The sequence below is a fragment of the Zootoca vivipara genome, chromosome 12, assembly GCF_963506605.1.
Source record: "Zootoca vivipara chromosome 12, rZooViv1.1, whole genome shotgun sequence".
NCBI lineage: Eukaryota > Metazoa > Chordata > Lepidosauria > Squamata > Lacertidae > Zootoca > Zootoca vivipara.
This window is the reverse complement of record NC_083287.1, coordinates 33,259,635-33,281,636: the sequence shown is the minus strand read 5'-3', so window position 1 is coordinate 33,281,636 and position 22,002 is coordinate 33,259,635. Positions and strand designations below refer to the sequence as shown.

The window sequence follows — 22,002 nt, the reverse complement described above, 5'->3', positions numbered from 1 at the left end:
CAGTAGTTCAAAATGGAAAAGATTTAGTTTGCCAATTTTACATAAACATTCATGAAATATGTAAGGGATTTCCACCTTTTCTGATGCAAACATTTCAGTGTTGTATTACTGATTATGAATATCTCAGTGGATAATGATGTTTATATTAACATTTTAATTGAAAACATCCTGTTGTTGACTTGGTTTCAAACATTTGTCAACTGTTTGTTTAATGCATTTGTTTAAGTTCAAATAAACAGTATGAGGACTTGGTTACATTTAGATGTAGCAAGTGGGACTAGAAAAATGTTGCAGTGGGGGAGTACTTCAGTTCAGTATTTCAGCTGGCCAGCCATTTCTTCTTTTACAATGCTCCATTCTATTCCTCTTCCAGGGCCAGCTCTAGGGGTAGGGGGCGCGCGCGGGGCGCTGGGTCGGCAGGGGGGCGCTGCATGGTGAAGCTGTGCGGAAACCACGCTGCGCCTGCCCACCAGCCGTGGGGAAAAATGGGGCGGGGGCGCCGGAGCGATCTGTGCACCACGACGCCAGGGCGCCCGACCCGCTTGAGACGGCCCTGTCCTCTTCCCCCTGGTTTTCTGTCCTCCCCCCCCCACCCTGCAGCCAAACAGATCCTCTGCACTGTGTGTGATGGGGGGCCTGGGTCCCCCCAATTTTCCCTGGTAACCTAGGGGTTCTCTATAATAGCTCTCTTCCCTGCACATAGGTGGTGCCATTTTGGCTACATGAAGAAACTCAGAAAAAGAGGTTGCTATTAATATTTGTATGATTAGTCCTATGAGTTCCAGTTTTATGCCAATGTGAATTGACTCTGAAAGGTGGTAATTTCTGAAAACTGGAGAGTATACATGGGTGAGCCTCGTTGGCAGACTTCCGGGATTTGTTTGATGATGGTGTTTGCCAAGCCATGTGTCTAGCAGGACTTGGTAAAAAGGGGTGCACATTTTCAAATTTGAATTGAATTACATAAAAAAGATTTCCATCCCCTCAGACCTATCAAGTTGTGCCAAACTTTCAATTTAACTGTTGAAGTTCTAAGTGAAAATATAACAGTAACTAAGATAATCTGATTGGGAGTTGGTTTTAAAATCTTTGATTTGCAGAGTTGGGGAACAAACCACAACCATGGACATTAAAGGGCAGGATGTACACAGTTAAACAACACAACATTATTTTAATCTTTTCCTGAAATTTAAAAGGAGATTGAAACCTTTTCAGAATAAGACAAAATCAAAACTTTGCATTTGAATCTGTAGAGGAAACACTTTAATCTCCTTAAAACACTATGACTTTTTCCCATGTGTTGATTTCAGCTGTGTTTTAATCAGTGTTTATCTACAGGTTTAATTCTTAACTATAGAGTCTATATCAGTTTTTCCTCCAGGACAAAAGGCAATACTCATATCTGTTCACCATAACCCTAGTTTAAAGTATGAATGTTCTCATATGTGGATAAAAGCTATCTCTTCCTATCCAGAACCAGCACTGAAGAAGCCTTGAACACCATGGGTAAAAGTCTATGTTTGCTTTGGCTTTTCATAATGAAAAGCTATTGGGGCTGATAATACAAGTGACCCTTATTTTACTTGGCAGCATGAAATTGTATCCAGAGTATTAATCGGTTAAATATATTTTATATACTTTATATATAAAATATTAATCTGTTAGCACAACATGCAAATGTATTTAGACCTCTAACTTGTTAGGAATTTTCTTTTTTGCAACTGTGTCAAAATCAAAGGAACACTTTGGACACTTGGGGGAGCACTTGGGTTAGTTCAGTAGGCAACACTTTGAAACTTGCAAACAGTGAAGAACCCTAATTGCCCTCATTTAATGTCACTATTTTTATTTCAGTAATAAAGAATAGCCTTTCCAGCCACCTGTAATCAGTTTTGTTTAATAAATACCACATAATAAGTCATTTTTTTAAAAATAAAACCATGATTACTTGACATAATCATCACTTCAGAGATAACCTGTGACTTTTCTGTTGCTTGAACTCCAACTCTTATCAGCCTCAGCCAGCATGGCCAGTGGTCAGGGATGATGGGAGTTATAGTGTAACAATATCTAGAGAGCCATAAGTTGGCAACTCCTGTTTTAGAGCAAGTACCCCAACACTTGAGAAAAGGTAGATGTGCTTACTCAAAATCTCCTTTGAACAATTCCGCAGACAGATCCAGACAGATATAAATGAAAATCATCATCCCACATATATGCAGAGGAATATATGGGTGTATATGGTACAACCATTGATATTACTTAAATATATTTTATTTTTGCTCTTTAGTGGTTGCTGAGTATGTATTGATTGTAGTCTGGATAAACCATTGTATTGAATAAACTTCAGAATAGGGACCCAGCCAATGTCAGGACCCTCCCGTGAACTATAGAAGAGGCTGATGTCAGGAGACAGAATATCTGAGCAAGCTTCTGGGTGGAAGAGAAGGTGTGGCTTATGAAAATAGGACCAAATAATACTTTTTAAATATGTTCTTAGTTTTTCAGCGCTTTAAAGTATACTGACTGCTGTGAATCAGCATAGTTAAATGAATTGGAGTTCTTGTTATTAATTACAGCAAGAGAAAAACACCAAGAACTCTGGTCAATGTGAGTTTCAAGTCAGTAGTAAATTATAACAAACAGTAATCCATTCAATTGCATGTATTCTAACAGAGATTACAAACTCAAATAAAAATTGCAAACTCAACTTCACAGAGATTCATAACAATATTGAAAATGATAATCTTGAGGAAGGAGCAGGTTCATAAGTCCATAATCAAGTTGATGTCTGCAGTCAGTATTGATGAGAGACCAGGACAGGGCCCTGTTTCAATGTATAAATCTTCATCAGCTGGAAGTATCAAATAATGCATACATTTTGTGTCAGTTATATAATTCAAAATACTAAATTATTATAATTTTATAAATTGTTACACTCCATTTAAATATGTGGTTTCTTACCTAATCTTTAAAGGGTCGTGTAAATCGTATAAATGTTCTATTGTTTTCTACGTTTTTCCGAGAAAGCAACTGAAAATAGTCAATATTAATAATGGTTACATGCAACAACAGTCTATTGATATCTCTCCGATTAACTCCCACAATTGAAACTCACATTGACCAGAGTTCTTGGTGTTTTTTTTCTTGTTGTGAATCAGCATAGGACTAAGGATGTAAGAAGACATTGTTTTACCTTCTGACTATAACTAAAATAATTCATGTAAATTTCCTTGTTATGTTATTCCATTCCTTTAAGTGCAAATTGGGGGGATGTAATGAATCAGTGGGACAGCGGGTGGCGCTGTGGGTTAAACCACAGAGCCTAGGGCTTGCTGATCAGAAGGTCGGTGGTTCGAATCCCCGTGATGGGGTGAGCTCCCGTTGCTCGGTCCCAGTTCCTGCCAACCGAGCAGTTCAAAAGCACATCAAAGTGCAAGTAGATAAATAGGTACTGCTACAGCGGGGAAGGTAAACGGCGTTTCCGTGCACTGCTCTGGTTCGCCAGAAGCGGCTTTGTCATGCTGGCCACATGACCTGGAAGCTGTACGCCAGCTGCCTCGGCCAATAATGCTATATGAGTGCCGCAACCCCAGAGTCGGTCACAACTGGACCTAATGGTCAGGGGTCCCTTTACCTTTAATGAATCACATACAATTTTCAGATTGAAAGCAGCGGCAGATAGCAATCATTTTTGCTGGATTTGTTTCTGTTCTGGACATGGGGCAAATATCCAAACATAGGCAATTTCCCCTTCCGTTTCCATCAGAATTCTCTGACATCCCTGCAAAGTCAACAAAGTCAACAAAGTCTGGAGGGCTGAAGTTTCCCCGTTTGTGCTTTATATGTTTTGACTAGATGTCATTCAATGAACCTTGAATTTGGGAGATTCAGAGTGGGCAAAAGGAAGTACTTCACACAGCACATAGTTAAACCAAGGAAATTACTAGCACAATATGAAGTCATGGCCACCAACCTGTTTTAAAAGGAGATTCAGTAAAACTAAAGGACAATAAAGCCTCCAGCATAAGAGGAAGCATGTCTCTGAATAAAAATTGCTGGGATCACAAGCAGGAGTGTGACTGTCTTCATGTCCTCCTTGGGATTTTACATAGCATCTGGTTGGCTGCTGTGAGAACAGAATGCTGGACTGGATGGGCCTTTGATCTGATCCAGCTGGATGGTTTTTATGGTTTTAAGCTGAATATGCTTATCTCCTATATCACTTTATCACCATCATCACCAGCGGTCTATATGTATTTTTAGCTGTCACATCACAGCTGACAACTATCCATGCCCCTTTTTGTCTTTGTTCACGACATGCTGTTGAAATTTCTTTTCCAGTTCTCCTTTTTCTATGATTGAATGTTGTAAATTACTATTTCTTGATATCTTCCATTGAAATACGTTTTGATAGTTCTGAATTTTCTCTATACCAAATCTAATTTCCCCTCTTCCTCTCTATTTTCTATAGGCCTGTTTGTTATATCCTTAGCATAGCTGTCAAGTTATCCCTTTCTTAAAGGGAAATTTCCTTATGCTGAATAAGCTTTCTCACGAGAAAAGGGAAAACTTGACAGCTATGATCCTTGGTGAGGTTCTGCAGTGCCTTCTACTTTAGGGTTACCATTGCAGTGAGTTCATGTACTGTTTAGATTTTTGCCAGGTCATTAATAAAGATGTTAAATAAAACTGGATAACACTAATCCCTGTAACACACAGCTGGATATTTCCCCCTGAATCAAGAGATTCTCTTTATCTTTACTCTTCAATTATGGTTGTCAGCTAGTTTCCAGTCTGTGTGACATATCCAAGTTAATTTGAGTTATTCTGGAAAAGCAAGATTATTTAAGCAACATTCTAAACATAAAATTACTGGAAAAACTGCATGGGATTTGCCACTTTTTGCATGATTTTAGCCTTGAGTTTAGATTCCCCCCTCCCCCTGCTTGTATTCTATTATTTATGTGGGGAGACCTGACTCCTCAAAGTGGCAAAAACTACTCTTTTCAGAACTGCAAATTACAACAGAACCCATTGTTTGCACGACTGCAGCTAAATAATAGTATATGAAAATCAGTTCCCCAACCATGGACATTGTATTTAGAACCTAAGAAAATAGTACTTCTACTCTGTCCAATATTATTATTAATTACTGCCCCCTTTTCATCCTAAGGTGCCAGGGTGGCTTACAACAATTAAAACACTTTAAAAACAGTTAACAGCTTACAGCCACAGAAATACAGTGGGTCTGAAAACCACGTGTCAAAAGCTATGGGAAAAAAATGTGCCCAGAAGCCATATAATGAAGGTATAAGATATACCTCTGTGGGGAGGGAATCCCGCAATTTAGGGGCTGTCCCAAATTGCCCTCTATTGGTCCGCTACCACCCTGAACTTCTAAGAAAGGCGGAACAACTTTCTGCTGATCTTAATACACAAAGGGGTCTGTTGTGACCTTTCTGGCATGAGCCTGGAAATGAACTGGCAACCAGTTCAGCTGTTTCAAAACAGTGGTTATGTGAGCTCTAAACAGAACCACAGCCAGTAATATGGACACTTTATTTTGGGCTCTTTGAAGTTTCCTAGTAATTTTGAAGGGCAGGCCCATGTAGAGCACATTGAAATAATCCAATCTGAAAGTTACCAGAACATGGAGTACAGTGGCCAAGTCATCTCTGTCCAAATGGAGTAATAGCTGGTGAACCAGATGGAGCTGGAAAATGGCAGTCCTAAACACTGAACTCACATGACAGTGTTGAATCCAGGTGCATCCCCAAACTGCACACCTGCTCCTTCCAGAGGAGTGAGATTCCAACCAGGACATCTATCTCCTCAACTCCTGTACATGAGAATTTAAGACATGCAATACCTCTCTGTCTTTTCAGGTTTCCACTTCAGTTTATTGGCCCACAGCCAGCCAATCACAGCATGCAGACACTGGTCTATGGGTGGGTCAATGGAATAAGAGCAGAATCAATATTCATTTTCCTATGTTGATTACAATACTTTTTGTCACATATGGGCCCTATTTTGACTGCCAGTACAATCCATGGCCTGTGTAAATTGATATGCTGGAACTTGTTTAGTCTCATCAAGTTCTCATTCATATCACAGAATAAATATCCATATAATACGCAGAAGGTATACATTTTTGTTACACTCCCTTACCAAAAAGGGTTCTTAAACATCTTAATAAAATATGCTGTACAAGAACTCATAGGAAATGTAGGATTTTGTGTTTATGTTTGAGCAACACTTCTAACCATGATCCATTAGACATATGCCATCATAATTTTCAGATCTTTTATGTACCCCTTCCTTTTGGTATGATTTTTTTTAAAACTGTTCGCTGCTGTCCCTGTTTTTTTAAAATAATAATTGGGCATGTTGTTTTTGTTACTCTGTTGCAGCCTATAGGCAGGTTTGCCACTGGTTTTTAAATGTTCTTAGATGTTCATTATGCTTTTTAGGTGTTGGTAACTGTTTAAAATGTTTTACATGTGTTTTTATTTTAAATGCATTGTTTATACCTAGTTGTTTTCCACCTTGGACTCATTTGGGAAGAAGAGTAGGATAGAAATGGATAAAGTACAAGAGTACCATTTTTAAAATGTATAATAATTAGTTTTAATAATCAGGATGTCCACTGAAGTTGCTTGATGAAATGTAAGGTTGTATTTTTACCACTGCATTGAAACAGACTGTTGTCCATTTAGTTGTGTACTATGAATAAATAAATTTACAATAGTATTGGTGCATCTGTCATTGCTGGAGGGCAGATAAGCAAGTGATTCCAAAGGGAGCTGACCCTTTTCTTTTAGGCACTGAGTCACTTTCATATCCTAAGGCACAAATTCTATGTGAAAGCTGTTATATTCCTCGCTGTATTGTGCTTTCAAGTGTCTCATTCTGTGGCCATAACATGAACCCTATAAAAATACTTAAAATCATTAAGCGTTTGTAGATAGTAACCTAATTTTTAAGATAGTTATGTAAGGTCAGTTATGCTGTGATGACAGTACATTCAGATTTAGTTTAAAGCCAAGCCTATGGTGCAATTTTCTGATAGGTCAGTTGCCAGGTCCAAGTACGGCTGTCTAAACAGCAGAGTCACCTGGCTGCACACTGTGTTTTTACAAAAAAAAAATCTTTCAAATTAGGGGCGGAGAATCATCATGACTATCAATTATAATCAGGTAGTTGACAATCACTGCAAAATGCAGTGTTTTATCTTTAAAGTACTTGCTTCTCAGACTATTGATTCTACAGCATTTCCACATTGCAGAAATACTCAGTCATAAATTCAGTGAAACCAACCACATTTTTTTGTTTATGAATCAAAATTCTTCAATACATAAACCAAGATAAGATGCCAGCTATATGCCTTCTTATGCCTTTTTATTTCCCTTTAATGAGGAATCTTCAAGCCTAGCAGCAACTTACTTCAGAGTAATCTCACCAAATGTAGTATATTTGTTTATAGCCCTCAGCAGCTTTTTTTGTGTCCTCAGACTGAGTTATAAAATAAATGTTGACTGCTTCCTAATTACCCTCGTATCTGAAATATTTATTATCAGATTCCTTGTTGATGGCATAAGATTTTGTCAAGATGAATATTACGTTGTCTGTTCTCAGTGAAATTACACCCCCCCTTAAGAACTAGGTTTGTAGTTTGAGCATACTCCTGAATCTGGATTCACTGCTTTAATCAGGTGGCAATGGGGGCATGGAGTGCTTTTTTAATTACTGTACCTAGGTTGATTTGGTAGCTGTATCCCTTTCTGGAAGCCAGATACCTGGCTGTTGTGAATTATGGTTAGTTACCTTCAAACTGGATTACTGCAGATAGGGACGCGGGTGGTGCTGTGGTCTAAACCACTGAGCCTCTTGGGCTTGCCGATCAGAAGGTTGGCGGTATGAATCCCCGCAACGGAGTGAGCTCCCATTGCTCTGTCCCATCACCTGCCAACCTAGCAGTTTGAAAGCACGCCAATGCAAATAGATAAATAGGTACCTCTGTGGCAGGAAAGTAAATGGTGTTTCCATGTGCTCTGGTTTCTGTCACGGTGTCCCGTTGCGCCAGAAGCCGCTTAGTCATGCTGGCCACATGACCCGGAAAGCTGTCTGTGGACAAACGCTGGCTCCCTCGGCCTGAAAGAGAGATGAGCGCTGCAACCCCATAGTCGCCTTAACCGTCCAGGGGTCCTTCACCTTTACCTTTTACTGCAATGACTTTTGGTGACTCTGAGAGACCGCAGTGGAGATGTGGGATACTACAACTCGCACTATGGAAGCACATTGAGCTGTCCTGGTAGTGAGCACAAGCTACTGACACAATGCAATTCTAGCACTTAAAGATAATGGCGTGAAGTACTCTCCTCCTCTATTGCCACACTGTGACAGTCAGCACCAACTAGTTGCCACCACTGGTATGGAATGACATTGCTTATTGTCCTTGAGATTTTTGAAGGGTATTTTGTTTTAGCATGTTAATGCTTGACTTTTTTCTGGTATACTCTATTGCCAGATGCCACAGGGCCTTGCTAGCTAGTGTGCAGCCTGCAAATCTTAAATAAAACTGTATAAATAGCCTAGTCAACCCAATATACTTCTCAATATACTATGTTTCATTACAACTCCTAAAATTAATATTGAGTTTGCCCATCTATGCAAACTAGGCTGCAAGGCATGCTTCTTACTGGAGCTGAAATAAGAATGCCTTGTGGACACAGTAGAGTAGCTGTTTTTTGTGACCACGGATATGATGATAAGACTTGAATGTTGCTAACAGCTTTGAAACTTTGGGATAGATGATACAAATCAAATGAAGTGCTATACTGTATATGGAAAATAAAGAATGTGAAATAATAATAATAATAATAATAATAATAATAATAATAATAATAATAATAATAATAATTTATTATTTATACCCCGCCCATCTGGCTGGGTTTCCCCAGCCACTCTGGGCGGCTTCCAACAGAAAAATAAAACACAATAGTCTATTAAACATTAAAAGCCTCCCTGAACAGGGCTGCCTTCAGATGTCTTCTAAAAGTCTGGTAGTTGTTTTCCTCTTTGACATCTGTTGGGAGGACGTTCCACAGGGCAGGCGCCACCACCGAGAAGGCCCTCTGCCTAGTTCCCTGCAAGTAATAAGGAATACTATTTTTCTATATCATTAAACTTTCCTCATTAGCCTGACTTGATAGAAAATAAAAGAAATAAAAAAGATTAATGTGACAGGGACAAGAACCCGCTTCCAAGTGTGACAGACCTAAATCCCCTGCTGGAAAGATTTGTAGCTAACAATGATGAATGCTCACTGGCTGCAGTGACTGCAGAGATTCACCCTTTTAGGGCAGAAGCTCTTGCTGGAGTTGCTGAACACACACACACCAGTTCTTATTTACATTATAATGAAATTAAGAGTTTTCAAGTTCTGTATGTTAAGACAGGAGACAAGGAATGAGATTTATGAGTTCTAATGTTTCCTTAGTAAGAGCAGAGCTGATTTTAAAGATGAAAACCTGGAGAGCTCCTAACGGCAGCCACACTTTCATTTAGAGTGATTTAATAGGATAACTTTGCTAGAGACACAGCGTTTTCACCAGTAAGAAATTTAAAATCCAATGTTCTCCTTTAGTTTCTTTTGAAGACCAACAATTGAAGTTACTGAAGAGCAAATGTGTGTGCATTGGAAGGGAGGGGGGATCTGCAGTGAATGATGTGCTAAGACTATTTCAGATATTCCTGTGGAGTTTTTATTTCCCCCTTTTTTTGCTCCTCCTTGGCTCATGTCCAGTCACCGAGGAAATAAATATGTGAAGAAAGTGCACTATGGAATGGTAACTGCAGTGTTATTTCCCCTCCTTTTATCATGCCCAAGATTCAGTGAAGTTGATATAAATTCACCATGCCTTCTTTAAAAAGCATAACAAAAAGGCATTCTTCCTTTAAGAGTCAGACTGTAAAAGGTGATTTTCTTTTACTCAGTTTAGTTTAAGCCTGTAAAAAGCATTAACTGAAAAATCTGATATATTTGTTAGGGCATTTATTGCATTAGTAACATATATTTTAAATTCTCAGTGAAAGGTTTATAGAGAACATAAACCTTGAAGAGTTTTTGCTCAGGATTAAAGATTCATTTTCTCTTTACTGGAGAAATAATAGCCTATAAAATGATGTTTTTAGTAATTATTTTAGCTCTGTTTATTTTTTAAAGCTGTTCTATTCAGTTTGCTGTGATGGACAAAGGAGGACTTTAAAGCCCTCTCCAGGTTAGAAGATATGTACCCTTTAATGCCTATTTATTTATTTATTGAAAAGAGCAGCTTCTAATTAAGAGAAGCCACAGAGTTGTAGTGTTCCATTTAAATTACGTTCATAGCTAGCCTGCAACCTTCAAACACACTACAAATCTTGCACATTAAAAAAAAATGTCCGTGATGGTGTAAGTAATCTTTTCCCCCTCCTATGCTATAATGAATAATATTAGAAGAACTGGATTGCTGAAAGAATTAAGATAACTGACTGACTGGTGTGCAAATTGAAAGGAAGTCATTGTTGAAATCTTTCTAGATCCCAAAGTGGTGAGGGTTGGAGGATGCTATAATTAAAGTATCTTGAAAAAAACATTTTTCTGTCAGATACTTTTTTAAATGTAAAATTTGAAATGACATTGTTCTCACAGTCCAAATCCTTGAATGTGAACTACGTCCCTTCTTTAAGCTTTAACAAATACCACCATATTTTTGTGCTTCACAGTTCCAGTTTACACAATAAAGGCTATTCAGAAAGCATTGGGAGGAAGAGCAGCAAAGTTGTGGCAAATATTGACAAGAGACAAGAGAGGATATTAATAATAATAATAATAATAATAATAATAATAATAATAATTTTTATTTATACCCCGCCCTCCCCAGTCAAAACCGGGCTCAGGGCAGCTAACACTAATAAAATTGCAATAAAACATAAAAAGCAATTAATTAAAATACAGATTAAAATACAATATTAAAATTTAAAATGCAGCCTCATTTTAAGTAGTCCATAAATCCAAACCATGAGGGAGGAAAAACACAGGGGTCAGACTAAGTCCAGCCGAAAGGCCAGGTGGAACAGCTCTGTCTTGCAGGCCCTGCGGAAAGATGACAAATCCCGCAGGGCCCTGGTCTCCTGTGAAAGAGCGTTCCATCGAGTTGGGGCCAATACTGAAAAGGCCCTGGCCCTAGTAGAGGCCAATCTAGCCACCTTATGGCTCGGGATCTCCAGAATATTGTTGTTTGTGGACCTTAAGATCCTCCGCGGGCATACCAGGAGAGGCGGTCCCGTAGGTACAAGGGTCCTAATCCGCATAGGGCTTTAAAGGTCAAAACCAGCACCTTAAACCTCATCCTGTACTCCACCAGGAGCCAGTGCAGCTAGTAAAGCACTGGATGAATGTGATCCCACGGCCGGGACCCCGTAAGGAGCCTCGCTGCGGCATTCTGCACCCGCTGGAGTTTCTGGGTCAGCTTCAAGGGCAGCCCCGCATAGAGCGAGTTACAATAATCAAGCTTGGAGGTGACTGTCGCATGGATCACTGTGGCCAGATCAGGGCGAGAGAGGTAAGGGACCAACTGCTTGATACGGCGGAGATGGAAAAATGCCACCTTAGCTGTGGCTGCAACCTGCGCCTCCATGGAAAGGGAGGCATCGAAGGTTACACCCAAACTCTTGACAGAAGGCACTGGCAGTAATTGAGCCCCTGCAAGAGATGGGAGTTGGCCCAGCCAGAGGACCACTGTCTTCAAAGGATTTAGCTTCAACCGGCTCCCACGTAGCCATCCAGCCACAGCTTCCAAGCACTTGGCGAGTAGTCCCCTAGCACTTTCATTTAATACATTGTTGCTTGATGTCAGAGGCTTATTTCCATATGATGGACTTTTGATTTATAGGTAGCAAGAATTGTATATTTTATTATGGTGTTCATTATTATTTAATCACTTGCATTGTACTCAAAATACTCCATGGTCAGTGGCCAACATGATGAAACAGCTCCTTAAGATCATGTACCAGGAAAGGTACAACAACTATCAAGAACATCATTGAATGTTACCACTTTTTAAAGTGTTGTGGACTTTGTATATACACACACACACACACAATTATACATTACAAATACTTAAAACGTGTGCTGAGAATCTTCCATAAGAACAAAATAAAAGTTTTGCTGAATCTTACCAAAGAGCTGTCAAGTCCAGTATCCTCTCCACAGTGGCCAGTCAGAAGCTACTCCCAGTTGCTTAGAGCATGGGGCTGATAACGCCATGATTGCAGGTTTGATTCCCGTATGGGTCAGTTACTTATTCCTGCATTGCAAGGGATTGAACTAAATGATCCTTGGGATCCCTTCCAACTCTACAATTCTATGATTCTATAAAGCCCTAAAGGGTGCCCACAAGGAAGAAATGGGGGCAATGTCTCATTCTCCATTTTATTCCTGAGCAACTGGTACTCAGAGGCTAATCCTCTTTTATAGGCATCTAAGATACTGACCATCACCACATTTTATAGTAGCAAATTCCGTAGTCCTAACTACATGCTATGTGAAGTAGTATGTCCTTCTGTATGTCCTGAATCTCACAACGGTCATTAGATGATCCCAGGTTCTAGTATAATGGGAGAAGGAGAATAGCATCTCTCTAGTCACTTTCTCACACTGATAATTTTATAAATCACCTTCATATCCCTTTTTCCTTGTGGGGCCACAATACAAAATTGGATAAGTCTTTAAGTTGTAAGTAAACTCTTTAAAAATGTGAAATATTTATTGAATAACTCCATACCAGTAACATTTACTGTTTACACTAACATAGTTAAAATACTGTGGGCTCAGAGCATTTAACAGAGCATGATAGTTTTATTTACTACATCTTAAACCGCTTCATAACAGTATCTCAAGGGCATTCTATACTGATTTTATAATAAAAAAGAAACTATAAAAGAGTCATACCTCATGGACTCCATGGAGTTTTCTTGGCAGGGATACTGGAGTGGCTTGCCAGTTCCTTCTCCAGGTGGATCACGTTTAGTCAAAACTCTCCACTATGACCTGTCCATCTTGGGTGGCCCTGCATGGCATAGCTCATAGCTTCTCTGAGCTCATAGATTCTCTGGGTTATTCAAGCCCCTTCGCCATGACAAGGCATTGATCCATGAAGCACCACTTCTGGTAAGAGAACCTTTTGTTCCTAGAAACTTCTGCCATTGCTTTCTAGTTTGGACTAGTCATTTTATTTCAGTGGAGCTATTCATAGTGTACTCTTTCTGGTGGCATAATTGTACAGATTTTAGATCTTTACCTTGATGCATTTAAATTGTGCCGATACTCTAAACAGAAAACTGCTGAAGACTAAAATTCTTGGAATGGAGTATATTAGCTGGTTGCCATTTAAGTCTTCCCACTGGTATAGCTACTTTTTTGTCTCAAGCAGGGATAATGCCAAACTAAGGAAATTTTGAAGTCAGACATAGTGATATTTTGTAATTGAACAACCAGTATTTCAAAGTGTTCTGAATATGTTGCTCTGAGTTTCACCAGCAAAGGATTGGGTATATTCCTGCGTATAAGACTACTATTTAACTCAGGAAAATCTCAAAAGACGGGGGTCGTCTTATATGCCGGGTCGTATTTCTTATATGGTGTATATATCCCAAACTCTATATTTTAACTGGAAAAGTTGGGGGTCATCTTATATGCCCAGTCGTCTTATACGTCAGTATATACGGGTACTTATTGAATCAGAAAATGCTGGCATGTTGTGGGTAACCTTCAGAATTGCTCTCCTGTTTTGCTGTCAAAAACAAATATTAATCTTTGTTTTTTTAATACTCAGGCCTTGATTGTGAAAGTGAACTTGAGCTCTGTCCCTCATTTAATTTAACCAGAAAAGCCCCATAAGTTCAGAGGTTCAGTGCACATGCCCAAATCTTTTTTTCCCTTTGAGAGCTTCAGTAATCCTGACCAAGAATTGACCCTCTTTGCATTAGGAAGAAACTCAGTGTGCTCTCTATGAAATTAAATCAAATGCTTGTGATCAAGAGTTTTGTAAGTGGGGGGAGTAATGCAATAATAAGACAACAGCTTTTGTGAATTGCAAATTGTGTTAAGGGACAGTTGCAGTCAACTTCCAATTCAGCCAAACATGCTCTTAAGACATTTTAAATGGTATTGGTCATTTTTTCAGATACCTGCAGATTAGGTTGTTCTAAAGGTCATTCCAGTGGTACTAATTACATTATTGAATGGTCACAACTGTAGTAAGTACTTGATTGTACTCATCTGTAAAAGCACTCCATTGCAATTATGCTATCATGGGCAACCACTATTGCTTTCTGATTAGTGTGGAAGCAAGTGAAGCATCAGGATTGAAGCTTACTGTATCACACATACCAGTATAGACTGCTGAGAAATGAAACATGCTGCAGTGCCTTAGACACACAATTATATTCTATTAAATTCTACTCTGACACCAAGCAGAGCAAGGTGCATGTTAGATTCAGTAGCTAGTTTCTTTGGTGGTTTGTCAATTTATGTATAGAGACTAAGATTAAATATTGTTTGTCTTTGATAAAGGACTGCTGCCTGACTTCTAGTAGGTAAATTGTTGGGTACATCTTAAAGATATTTGAGACAAACTATGGATGCATATGGGATGCGGGTGGCGCTGTGGGTTGAACCACAGAGCCTAGGGCTTGCCGATCAGAAGGTTGGTGGTTAGAATCCCCGCAACGGGATGAGCTCCCGTTGCTCGGTCCCTGCTCCTGCTAACCTAGCAGTTTGAAAGCACGTCAAAGTGCAAGTAGATAAATAGGTACTGCTACAGCGGGAAGGTAAACGATGTTTCCGTGAGCTGCTCTGGTTCGCCAGAAGCGGCTTTGTCATGCTGGCCACATGACCTTATAGCTGTACGCTTGGCCAATAACACGAGATGAGCACCGCAACCCCAGAGTTGGTCATGACTGGATCTAATGGTCAGGGGTCCCTTTACCTTTACCTTTATGGATGCATATAATGCAGGCTGATGGTTGTTTTCTCAGAAGAAATACAAGCTGTCAAATTTGAGTTGAGAAGTCTTACCGGTAGGTGGGAAAAGGTGTTTTAACCCTTTCTGGACATTTACCTAGTCCCCCTCCCCCCCAAAATGTTTCTTCCCTTACAGAGTTTCAGATGCATATTTGCTTGCATTTAGAACACTGGTGTGGGCAGCAGATGGAATAGCTTGAAGGTGAGAAACATTTGGAGCTAAAATATAGTCACCTTGGAAAGGGTTAATTATATTTTAGATTAGATGTTTTACTGTTTTTCATGTTTGTTGTACTGGATATCATTCTCTCGTGCTGGTTTTATTCTGTGTTAGATTTTAGTTTCCTTCTGTATTTTATATTTTATATTTTTGTGAACCACCCAGAGGTCTTTTACCATTGGGTGGTATATAAATAATAGAAAGAAAGAAATACCAATAAGTATGCCTTATTGCTGCATCTCTGCAGGATGGGTGACATTTGGCTTGACAGAAATACATGTGAAAAGGATATAGGAATATTAATAGATTACAAGTTAAATATGAGTTAGCAGTGTGATGGATTACAGCCCTGACTATTGGTCATGCTGGTTGGAGTTGATGGTACTTGTAGTTCAACAACATCTGGAGGACATCACATTGATTACACTGACATGTATATATCAGAGTCAGTTTTTTGCTTTTGCTCTACAGCAGCCTTTCTCAGCATTGGGAGATGTTGTTGGACTACAACTCCCATCATTCCTGATCATTTGTCAAGTAGGATGGGAGTTGTAGTTCAAGAACACCTGAGGACAGAAGGTTGAGAAAGGCAGCTCTAGGGGGTAGGACCCAAACCAACAGGTTCAAAATACAATAAATGCATTTTTGAATAATGCTGTTGTTGCTGCATAAACATTAAGAACTTTCTGACAGTGTGAGCTGTTTATCAGTGGAATTGATGCCTTTGAAGTTTGTATACAGTACTCTCCTTTATTAGATAATTATTATTATTATTATTATTATTATTATTATTATTATTTATTATTTATACCCCGCCCATCTGGCCGGGTTCCCCCAGCCACTCTGGGCGGCTTCCAACAAAACAGAAAATCTAAAATACAGAAATCCATCAAACATTAAAATACAGAAATCCATCACACATTAAAAGCTTCCCTAAACAGGGCTGCCTTGAGATGCCTTCTAAAGGTCTGGTAATTGTTGTTCTCTTTGACCTCTAGTGGGAGGGCATTCCACAGGGTGCTATAGCAGGGTGCTATAGCAGCAGTTTCCCTGCATTGGCAGGGGTTGGACTACTAGAGGAACTTAGAGGTCCCTTCCAGTTCTATGATGATTCCACTCCCCTGTGGTTGACTTTCCTTTAGTATGCATAAAAGATCTGTTCATTTGAAATACATTGTACACATTTTATCCTTTCTATATCCATTCTGCGACAGAACCATTACTGGTGGGAAGAAATTTGAAGACAAATCTTTTAATAAAAATGTAATTGTTTTATTTCAGCAATGGACACCTAGTAGCTCCTGTTGAAAATCAAATAACTTCTGCATATGGCTTTACTAACTTATACTTGGAAATATACTTGGGTGCTTTAAAGCCATGCAGTTAAATTTGAGATGGGTGTTTGGCTTAATCCTACAAGAATACTGTGCCAAGTTACTTAGATTTGTATTATAATTATTTTATGAGACCATATACGTGGACATTTGAATATGCTTTTCTCTACCTTTGTCTGCCAACTGTGTCTTTGTGAGCAGTCTATGTACTGACATTTACTAGTGCCCTTCACTCTGAAGTGTTTTCTTGTAAATGTCAAGAATACCTGAATGGAACCAATCCCCCCATTTGAATACAAATTCTTGCTAAACTGGAGTCTAGTTGGTAGGTGACACTGTGACCTGTGTTTGTATTTCAAACTGAAAATGCCGAAAAGAATAGCAGTTGATTTTGAAAAATTGTATATGTTCTCTAAAACAATTCAGTTAAACTCAATGGCACTTAATTTGTGAGTAAATATTTACAGGACCAACCTATAAATAAATTGCATTGAGATCCCATTGTAATCAATATGAAAGCTCATTGTTATCCCATTTATTTTGGTGGGAACTAAGTACAATAACGTAGCCAGATTCCAATTCAAAGATACAGAAACTCCTGGCTTGACTGTAGCCTACATAGAAATACCAACAAATTCAAGAACAGGCTAACAAAATGTCAGGCTGTGTCACAAAAACAAAAGCCTATCTCAGTCTCAAGCCAATCTCAAAAGAAAACTAAAATTATTTGTGGCCACATCAAGTGCAAATAGACTTACTTGAAAAGGTATTCCACAGTTTTTCAGAATTAATGTTTATTTTACAATTTGAGGGACTGAGAGGTATCTGGTTACAGGTAGGTAGCCGTGTTGGTCTGGATCGAAGTAAAATAAAAAAAAATTCCTTCAGTAGCACCTTAAAGACCAACTAAGTTTTTATTTTGGTATGAGCTTTCGTGTGCATGCACACTTCTTCAGATACTGTGAAATGGAAGTTTCCAGGCACTTATGTAGAGAAGGGGTGGGGAGGGGTGGGGAGGGGGAGGGGGGATCACTCAGAAGGGTGGTGGAAATGGGTGATTGACTGACTGGTTTGAACAGAGATATCGGATTCTTATCTCATTATACATGATAAGCGATCTTCAGCCATCTCAACCCTTGCTTTTTCATGCAAAACCATTTGCAGTCGTTTGCGGTCATCAACAGCTATCAGTCAGTCAATCACCCATTTCCACCACCCTTCTGAGTGATCCCCCCTCCCCATCCCCACCCCTCCCCACCCCTTCTCTACATAAGTGCCTGGAAACTTCCATTTCACTGTATCTGAAGAAGTGTGCATGCACACGAAAGCTCATACCAAAATAAAAACTTAGTTGGTCTTTAAGGTGCTACTGAAGGAATTTTTTTTTATTTTTTTGAGAGGTATCTATTTCAGAGCACTGAGTTCCATAGGGTGAGCTCCCATCACTTCATTGGTGGCCATAAATCAGTAGGCATCCCTCGCTTCAGGGGAAATCTGGAGCAAACAGAATGAACAGTTGGCAGGGTTTTGATGTGTTATGCTTTGGGAAAACATGATGATAGAAGAATTGGAAGGGGGGGTCTGCAAAGGTTAGGGCATTTATATGCTTTCCCCTCCATTCACCAGAAAGCACAGATTATGAGATGCCCTTCCTTTTGCAGTCAGGGTCTTCCACAAAGATTTCTGCTTAGAAATGTGAGATACTGGGTGGGGAATGTTGAGAGGACACTGAATTTCTACAGTAACTGTGGCAGAGAGGTGAAGGTCCCTGGCTTTGTAGCATCTTGAAAGGCAAGGAGCCACTGTCTCCGCACTCTGCTTACTTCAAAAATGTCTGCTAACAACTAAAAAGACAGTAACTAAAGTGAAACGATAAATTTTAATGTTTATAACTATCTGCCAATGGCTGTGAATAAGCCATGTAAGTTACAGCGGTGGAATTTCGTTAGGTACATGGACCTGGCTCTATATTTCTGCTTTCCTTGATATTGTTATATATGGCATAACCAGTGAGAGTAGTTTCTCTTTTTTAATTTGTTGTCTCACTAATTTTTCTCTGCTTATGTTTAAGGCTAAGCTATGTGAATCATGCAGAGGATCTGGCCTCCAAATTACTCCAGTGTTTCCCAAAGAACAGATTGTCAGCACAGGCAGCTCTCAGCCATGAGTATTTCAGTGACCTGCCCCCACGGCTATGGGAACTAACTGACAGTGAGTATAACAAAACATCCACATAGAATAAAGGCAAGGAAGTGTGTGTGTGAGAGAGAGATTCTGCAGTTCAAATTCCATACTTTGCTTGACACAGGAAAAATGGACTCTCCCTTGCTATCTCTACTGTGCAGTATGTAGCTATCTATCTTTGTATTTGATTATATGTGCAGTAAAGAGAATTATTTGAAATGCCATAAAGAAAGGAAGGGAGGTGGAAATATAATTTACATATTTAGTGCTTTTTACTTCATAATATGCACCACTTTTTAACATGCTGCAGTGCACGGGACAATAATCCAGTAATATTCTCAAACATTATATATGCCATAATAATAACATTTTTAAAAATATTTTTGTATTTAAGAAATTGAAGAACACAAAGCACACAATTGATTAATGGGCAAGATTTAAACATATGAAAGATAAACTTGAGTTCATTCTCTTATAGCTTGAGGATGCTTTCAACATTCAAACACTGTCCTTTGTTTTTTCATTTTAAACAAAATGTATTAACATTATTATAAGTAATATGATCCCAACAAGATGCTTTCTGTTATGTTTTCTTTTTAACTAGCAACAATTTTTTATTGACTTTAGTGTTCTTAAAAAGTCATTGGAGCACATTCAGGCAAAGCCATATTTACATTGGATGAGGTGGCAGGGATAATTTTACCAATATAAAATTGGTGTAAATCAATTTCACTTTCAGGTGATACTCATTTCTGCCAGCACAATAAACAAAAATGCTATTGAGGATGCACTTTTTAAACTGGTCACGTTTGCTTAGTGAGTTACATTTCTCTTTCAACCCCATTGCACTATACTATCTGGATTTCTCAGGCCCTTTGGAGAAATAACGAGACTTGTTCAGACCTGTTGCAGTTAGATATGTGAGGGCCTGGGTGGGGGGATGGGGGACATTTCCCCCCCCCCGGAAGCCTCTTTGTCCTCCCCCATCCCCCGGGAAAATGCTGCACTATGAAATGTGAAAAGGTAGAGAAGCTTGTTTCAGTCTGGGCAAAACTTCAGTTTTTAGAAGTACATGATAAATATGATGACAAATATGAAAAAGTAGAAACTGATAGTGATAGCTCAGGAAATCAGACTAATTAAATTTCATGTAGTACTCATTGAGTCTTGGTCCCTTCCCCCAATTTTCCAACTCTGTTAATGGAAATGAGTGCTTAACATTGTGGAGGACTGAAAGAAACATGGGTGGTATTCAGTGCTAGTCCTACTCAAAGTAGACCTACTGGAGCTAGTAGACTTTACCAGCTTAGGTTCACTAATTTCAATGGGTCTACTCTGAGTAGGACTTAGTTGAATAGAATACATACTAATTTTCTCCTTTTTTACTGTAATGCTGATGGTTTCTCCTGCTTTTATTGCTTTTGCCTGCTCATAAACTGGCAGAATGCTAGATTCCTTACCGTTTGGCAGCTTGTAGTTCTGTGTGTGACAACTTCTTCTTTAAAAAGTAAATTCAATTTGTAATTAACAACTGAATAAATTTAGGAACATCTTTCTAAAGCAACAAAGTGACATTTGAGCTGCTTAAAAAATAAGAATTGCATATTTTGGGGTGGGGCTAGGGAACAGGAAACAAAACAGGTTCCCTCCACCATGACTTCAGTTTTTTCAGAAATTCTACATCTCTAGTTGCAAAGCTTTTAAGGCATTTACAGATCTGATGTGTGAGCTAAACAGCAAACATTTTGGATTACAGAAAGTTATGTGATCATGGAGGCATGACAATTGCTGTGAATAACTAACTACCCAGTTCTTGTATTAACATTTGTATGCATAAGTGTGTACTTGGGAACAGCCATTGCAACTTGTTGAAATGATGTGTGCATGAAATCAGCTCTTGGGCACTGTGGAATGTGGTGCTTATGGGACCCAATTGCTCCAATAGGGAAGGGCCATGGCTTAGTGGTAGAGCATGTGCCTTATATACAAATGTGGGAATGTTAAGGATAGTAGGAAAGGATATATTGAATAAGTATTATCCTTACTTCACTCACGCTAGTAAGTGATGTAGCAGAGCAAATTCCCCTCAATATAGCTGGAAGCTAGTTTGCAGATTCGTTTGAATCTCTTAGGTAAGTTTATTTCCTGGTGTCCCCTTTGATCCCTCTTAAAAGAATAAAGACACAAGAGTCTTTCTGAGAAAAGTAACAAAAAGTTTACCCACATTTCAGTTCACAATTTGATCCCTGAAAGGCAGAATTTACTTGGTAGTTACCCAAAGAAACTGTGAGTTTATCTCAAATGGAGATGGAACTCATGGGCTGCTGGCTGGGAGCCAGCAGACAGCAAAATTTCATTAAGACAAAAAATGGCTTCAGGAGAGCAGCATGGCAGCAAAAGAACAGCAAGACAATAGAAAGACAAAACAGATGACCTGAGAAAATGGCTGCATGACTTGGCTCTTTTGTGGAGTCAGCCAGAGGCACGCCCATCTCCCAGGTCACATGCAGGGGGAGGATGCTCCAGACCTGTAGTACAGGAAGTTACACTGACTGGATGTCCCCCTGCCTCTGCCCACTCTAGGGAAATAAGGAATGTTGCATTTGACTGCAGCAATGGATTACATCACACAACAAAAGCTCCCAGGTTCAGTTCTGGCATCTCCAGGCATGTCTAAGAAAAATTCCTGTCTGAAAGCCCAGAGAGCCACTGCCAGTCATTGAACTAGTTAAACCAGTACTCTTGACTCAGTAAGCATGACAGCCTCCTATGTTCCCCATACCCTGCAGCTAATCACCTGTCATTTAATTACTTCAACACTGTCTTTAAATTGTGTGTTCCTACTCCTCAGCCGGAGATGCAGGTGGCGCTATGGGTTTGCCGATCAGAAGGTCGGCGGTTCAAATCCCTGCGATGGGGTGAGCTCCCGTTGCTCGGTCCCAGCTCCTGCCAACCTAGCAGTTCGAAAGCACGTCAAAGTGCAAGTAGATAAATAGGTACCGCTACAGCGGGAAGGTAAACGGCATTTCTGTGTGCTGCTCTGGTTCGGCAGAAGCGGCTTTGTCATGCTGGCCACATGACCTGGAAGCTGTACACCAGCTGCCTCAGCCAATAAAGCGAGATGAGCGCCGCAACCCCAGAGTCGGTCACGACTGGACCTAATGGTCAAGGGTCCCTTTACCTTTACCTTTACC

The 22,002-nt window shown here is 39.5% G+C and overlaps 1 protein-coding gene across 3 annotated transcripts in view; it reads left to right on the top strand.

Moving 5' to 3' along the window:
• CDK14 (cyclin dependent kinase 14) overlaps nt 1–22,002 on the top strand; it is a 237,490-nt gene that overhangs the window by 152,753 nt on the left and 62,735 nt on the right. For 2 of the 3 annotated variants that reach the window (XM_035129982.2, XM_035129984.2), the window contains one exon: nt 18,696–18,835. The exons of the other annotated variant lie outside the window; for it this stretch is intronic. In XM_035129982.2, coding sequence (XP_034985873.1) covers nt 18,696–18,835 — 140 coding nt within the window. The remainder of the gene's footprint in view (nt 1–18,695; nt 18,836–22,002) is intronic. 3 annotated transcript variants of the gene reach the window in all.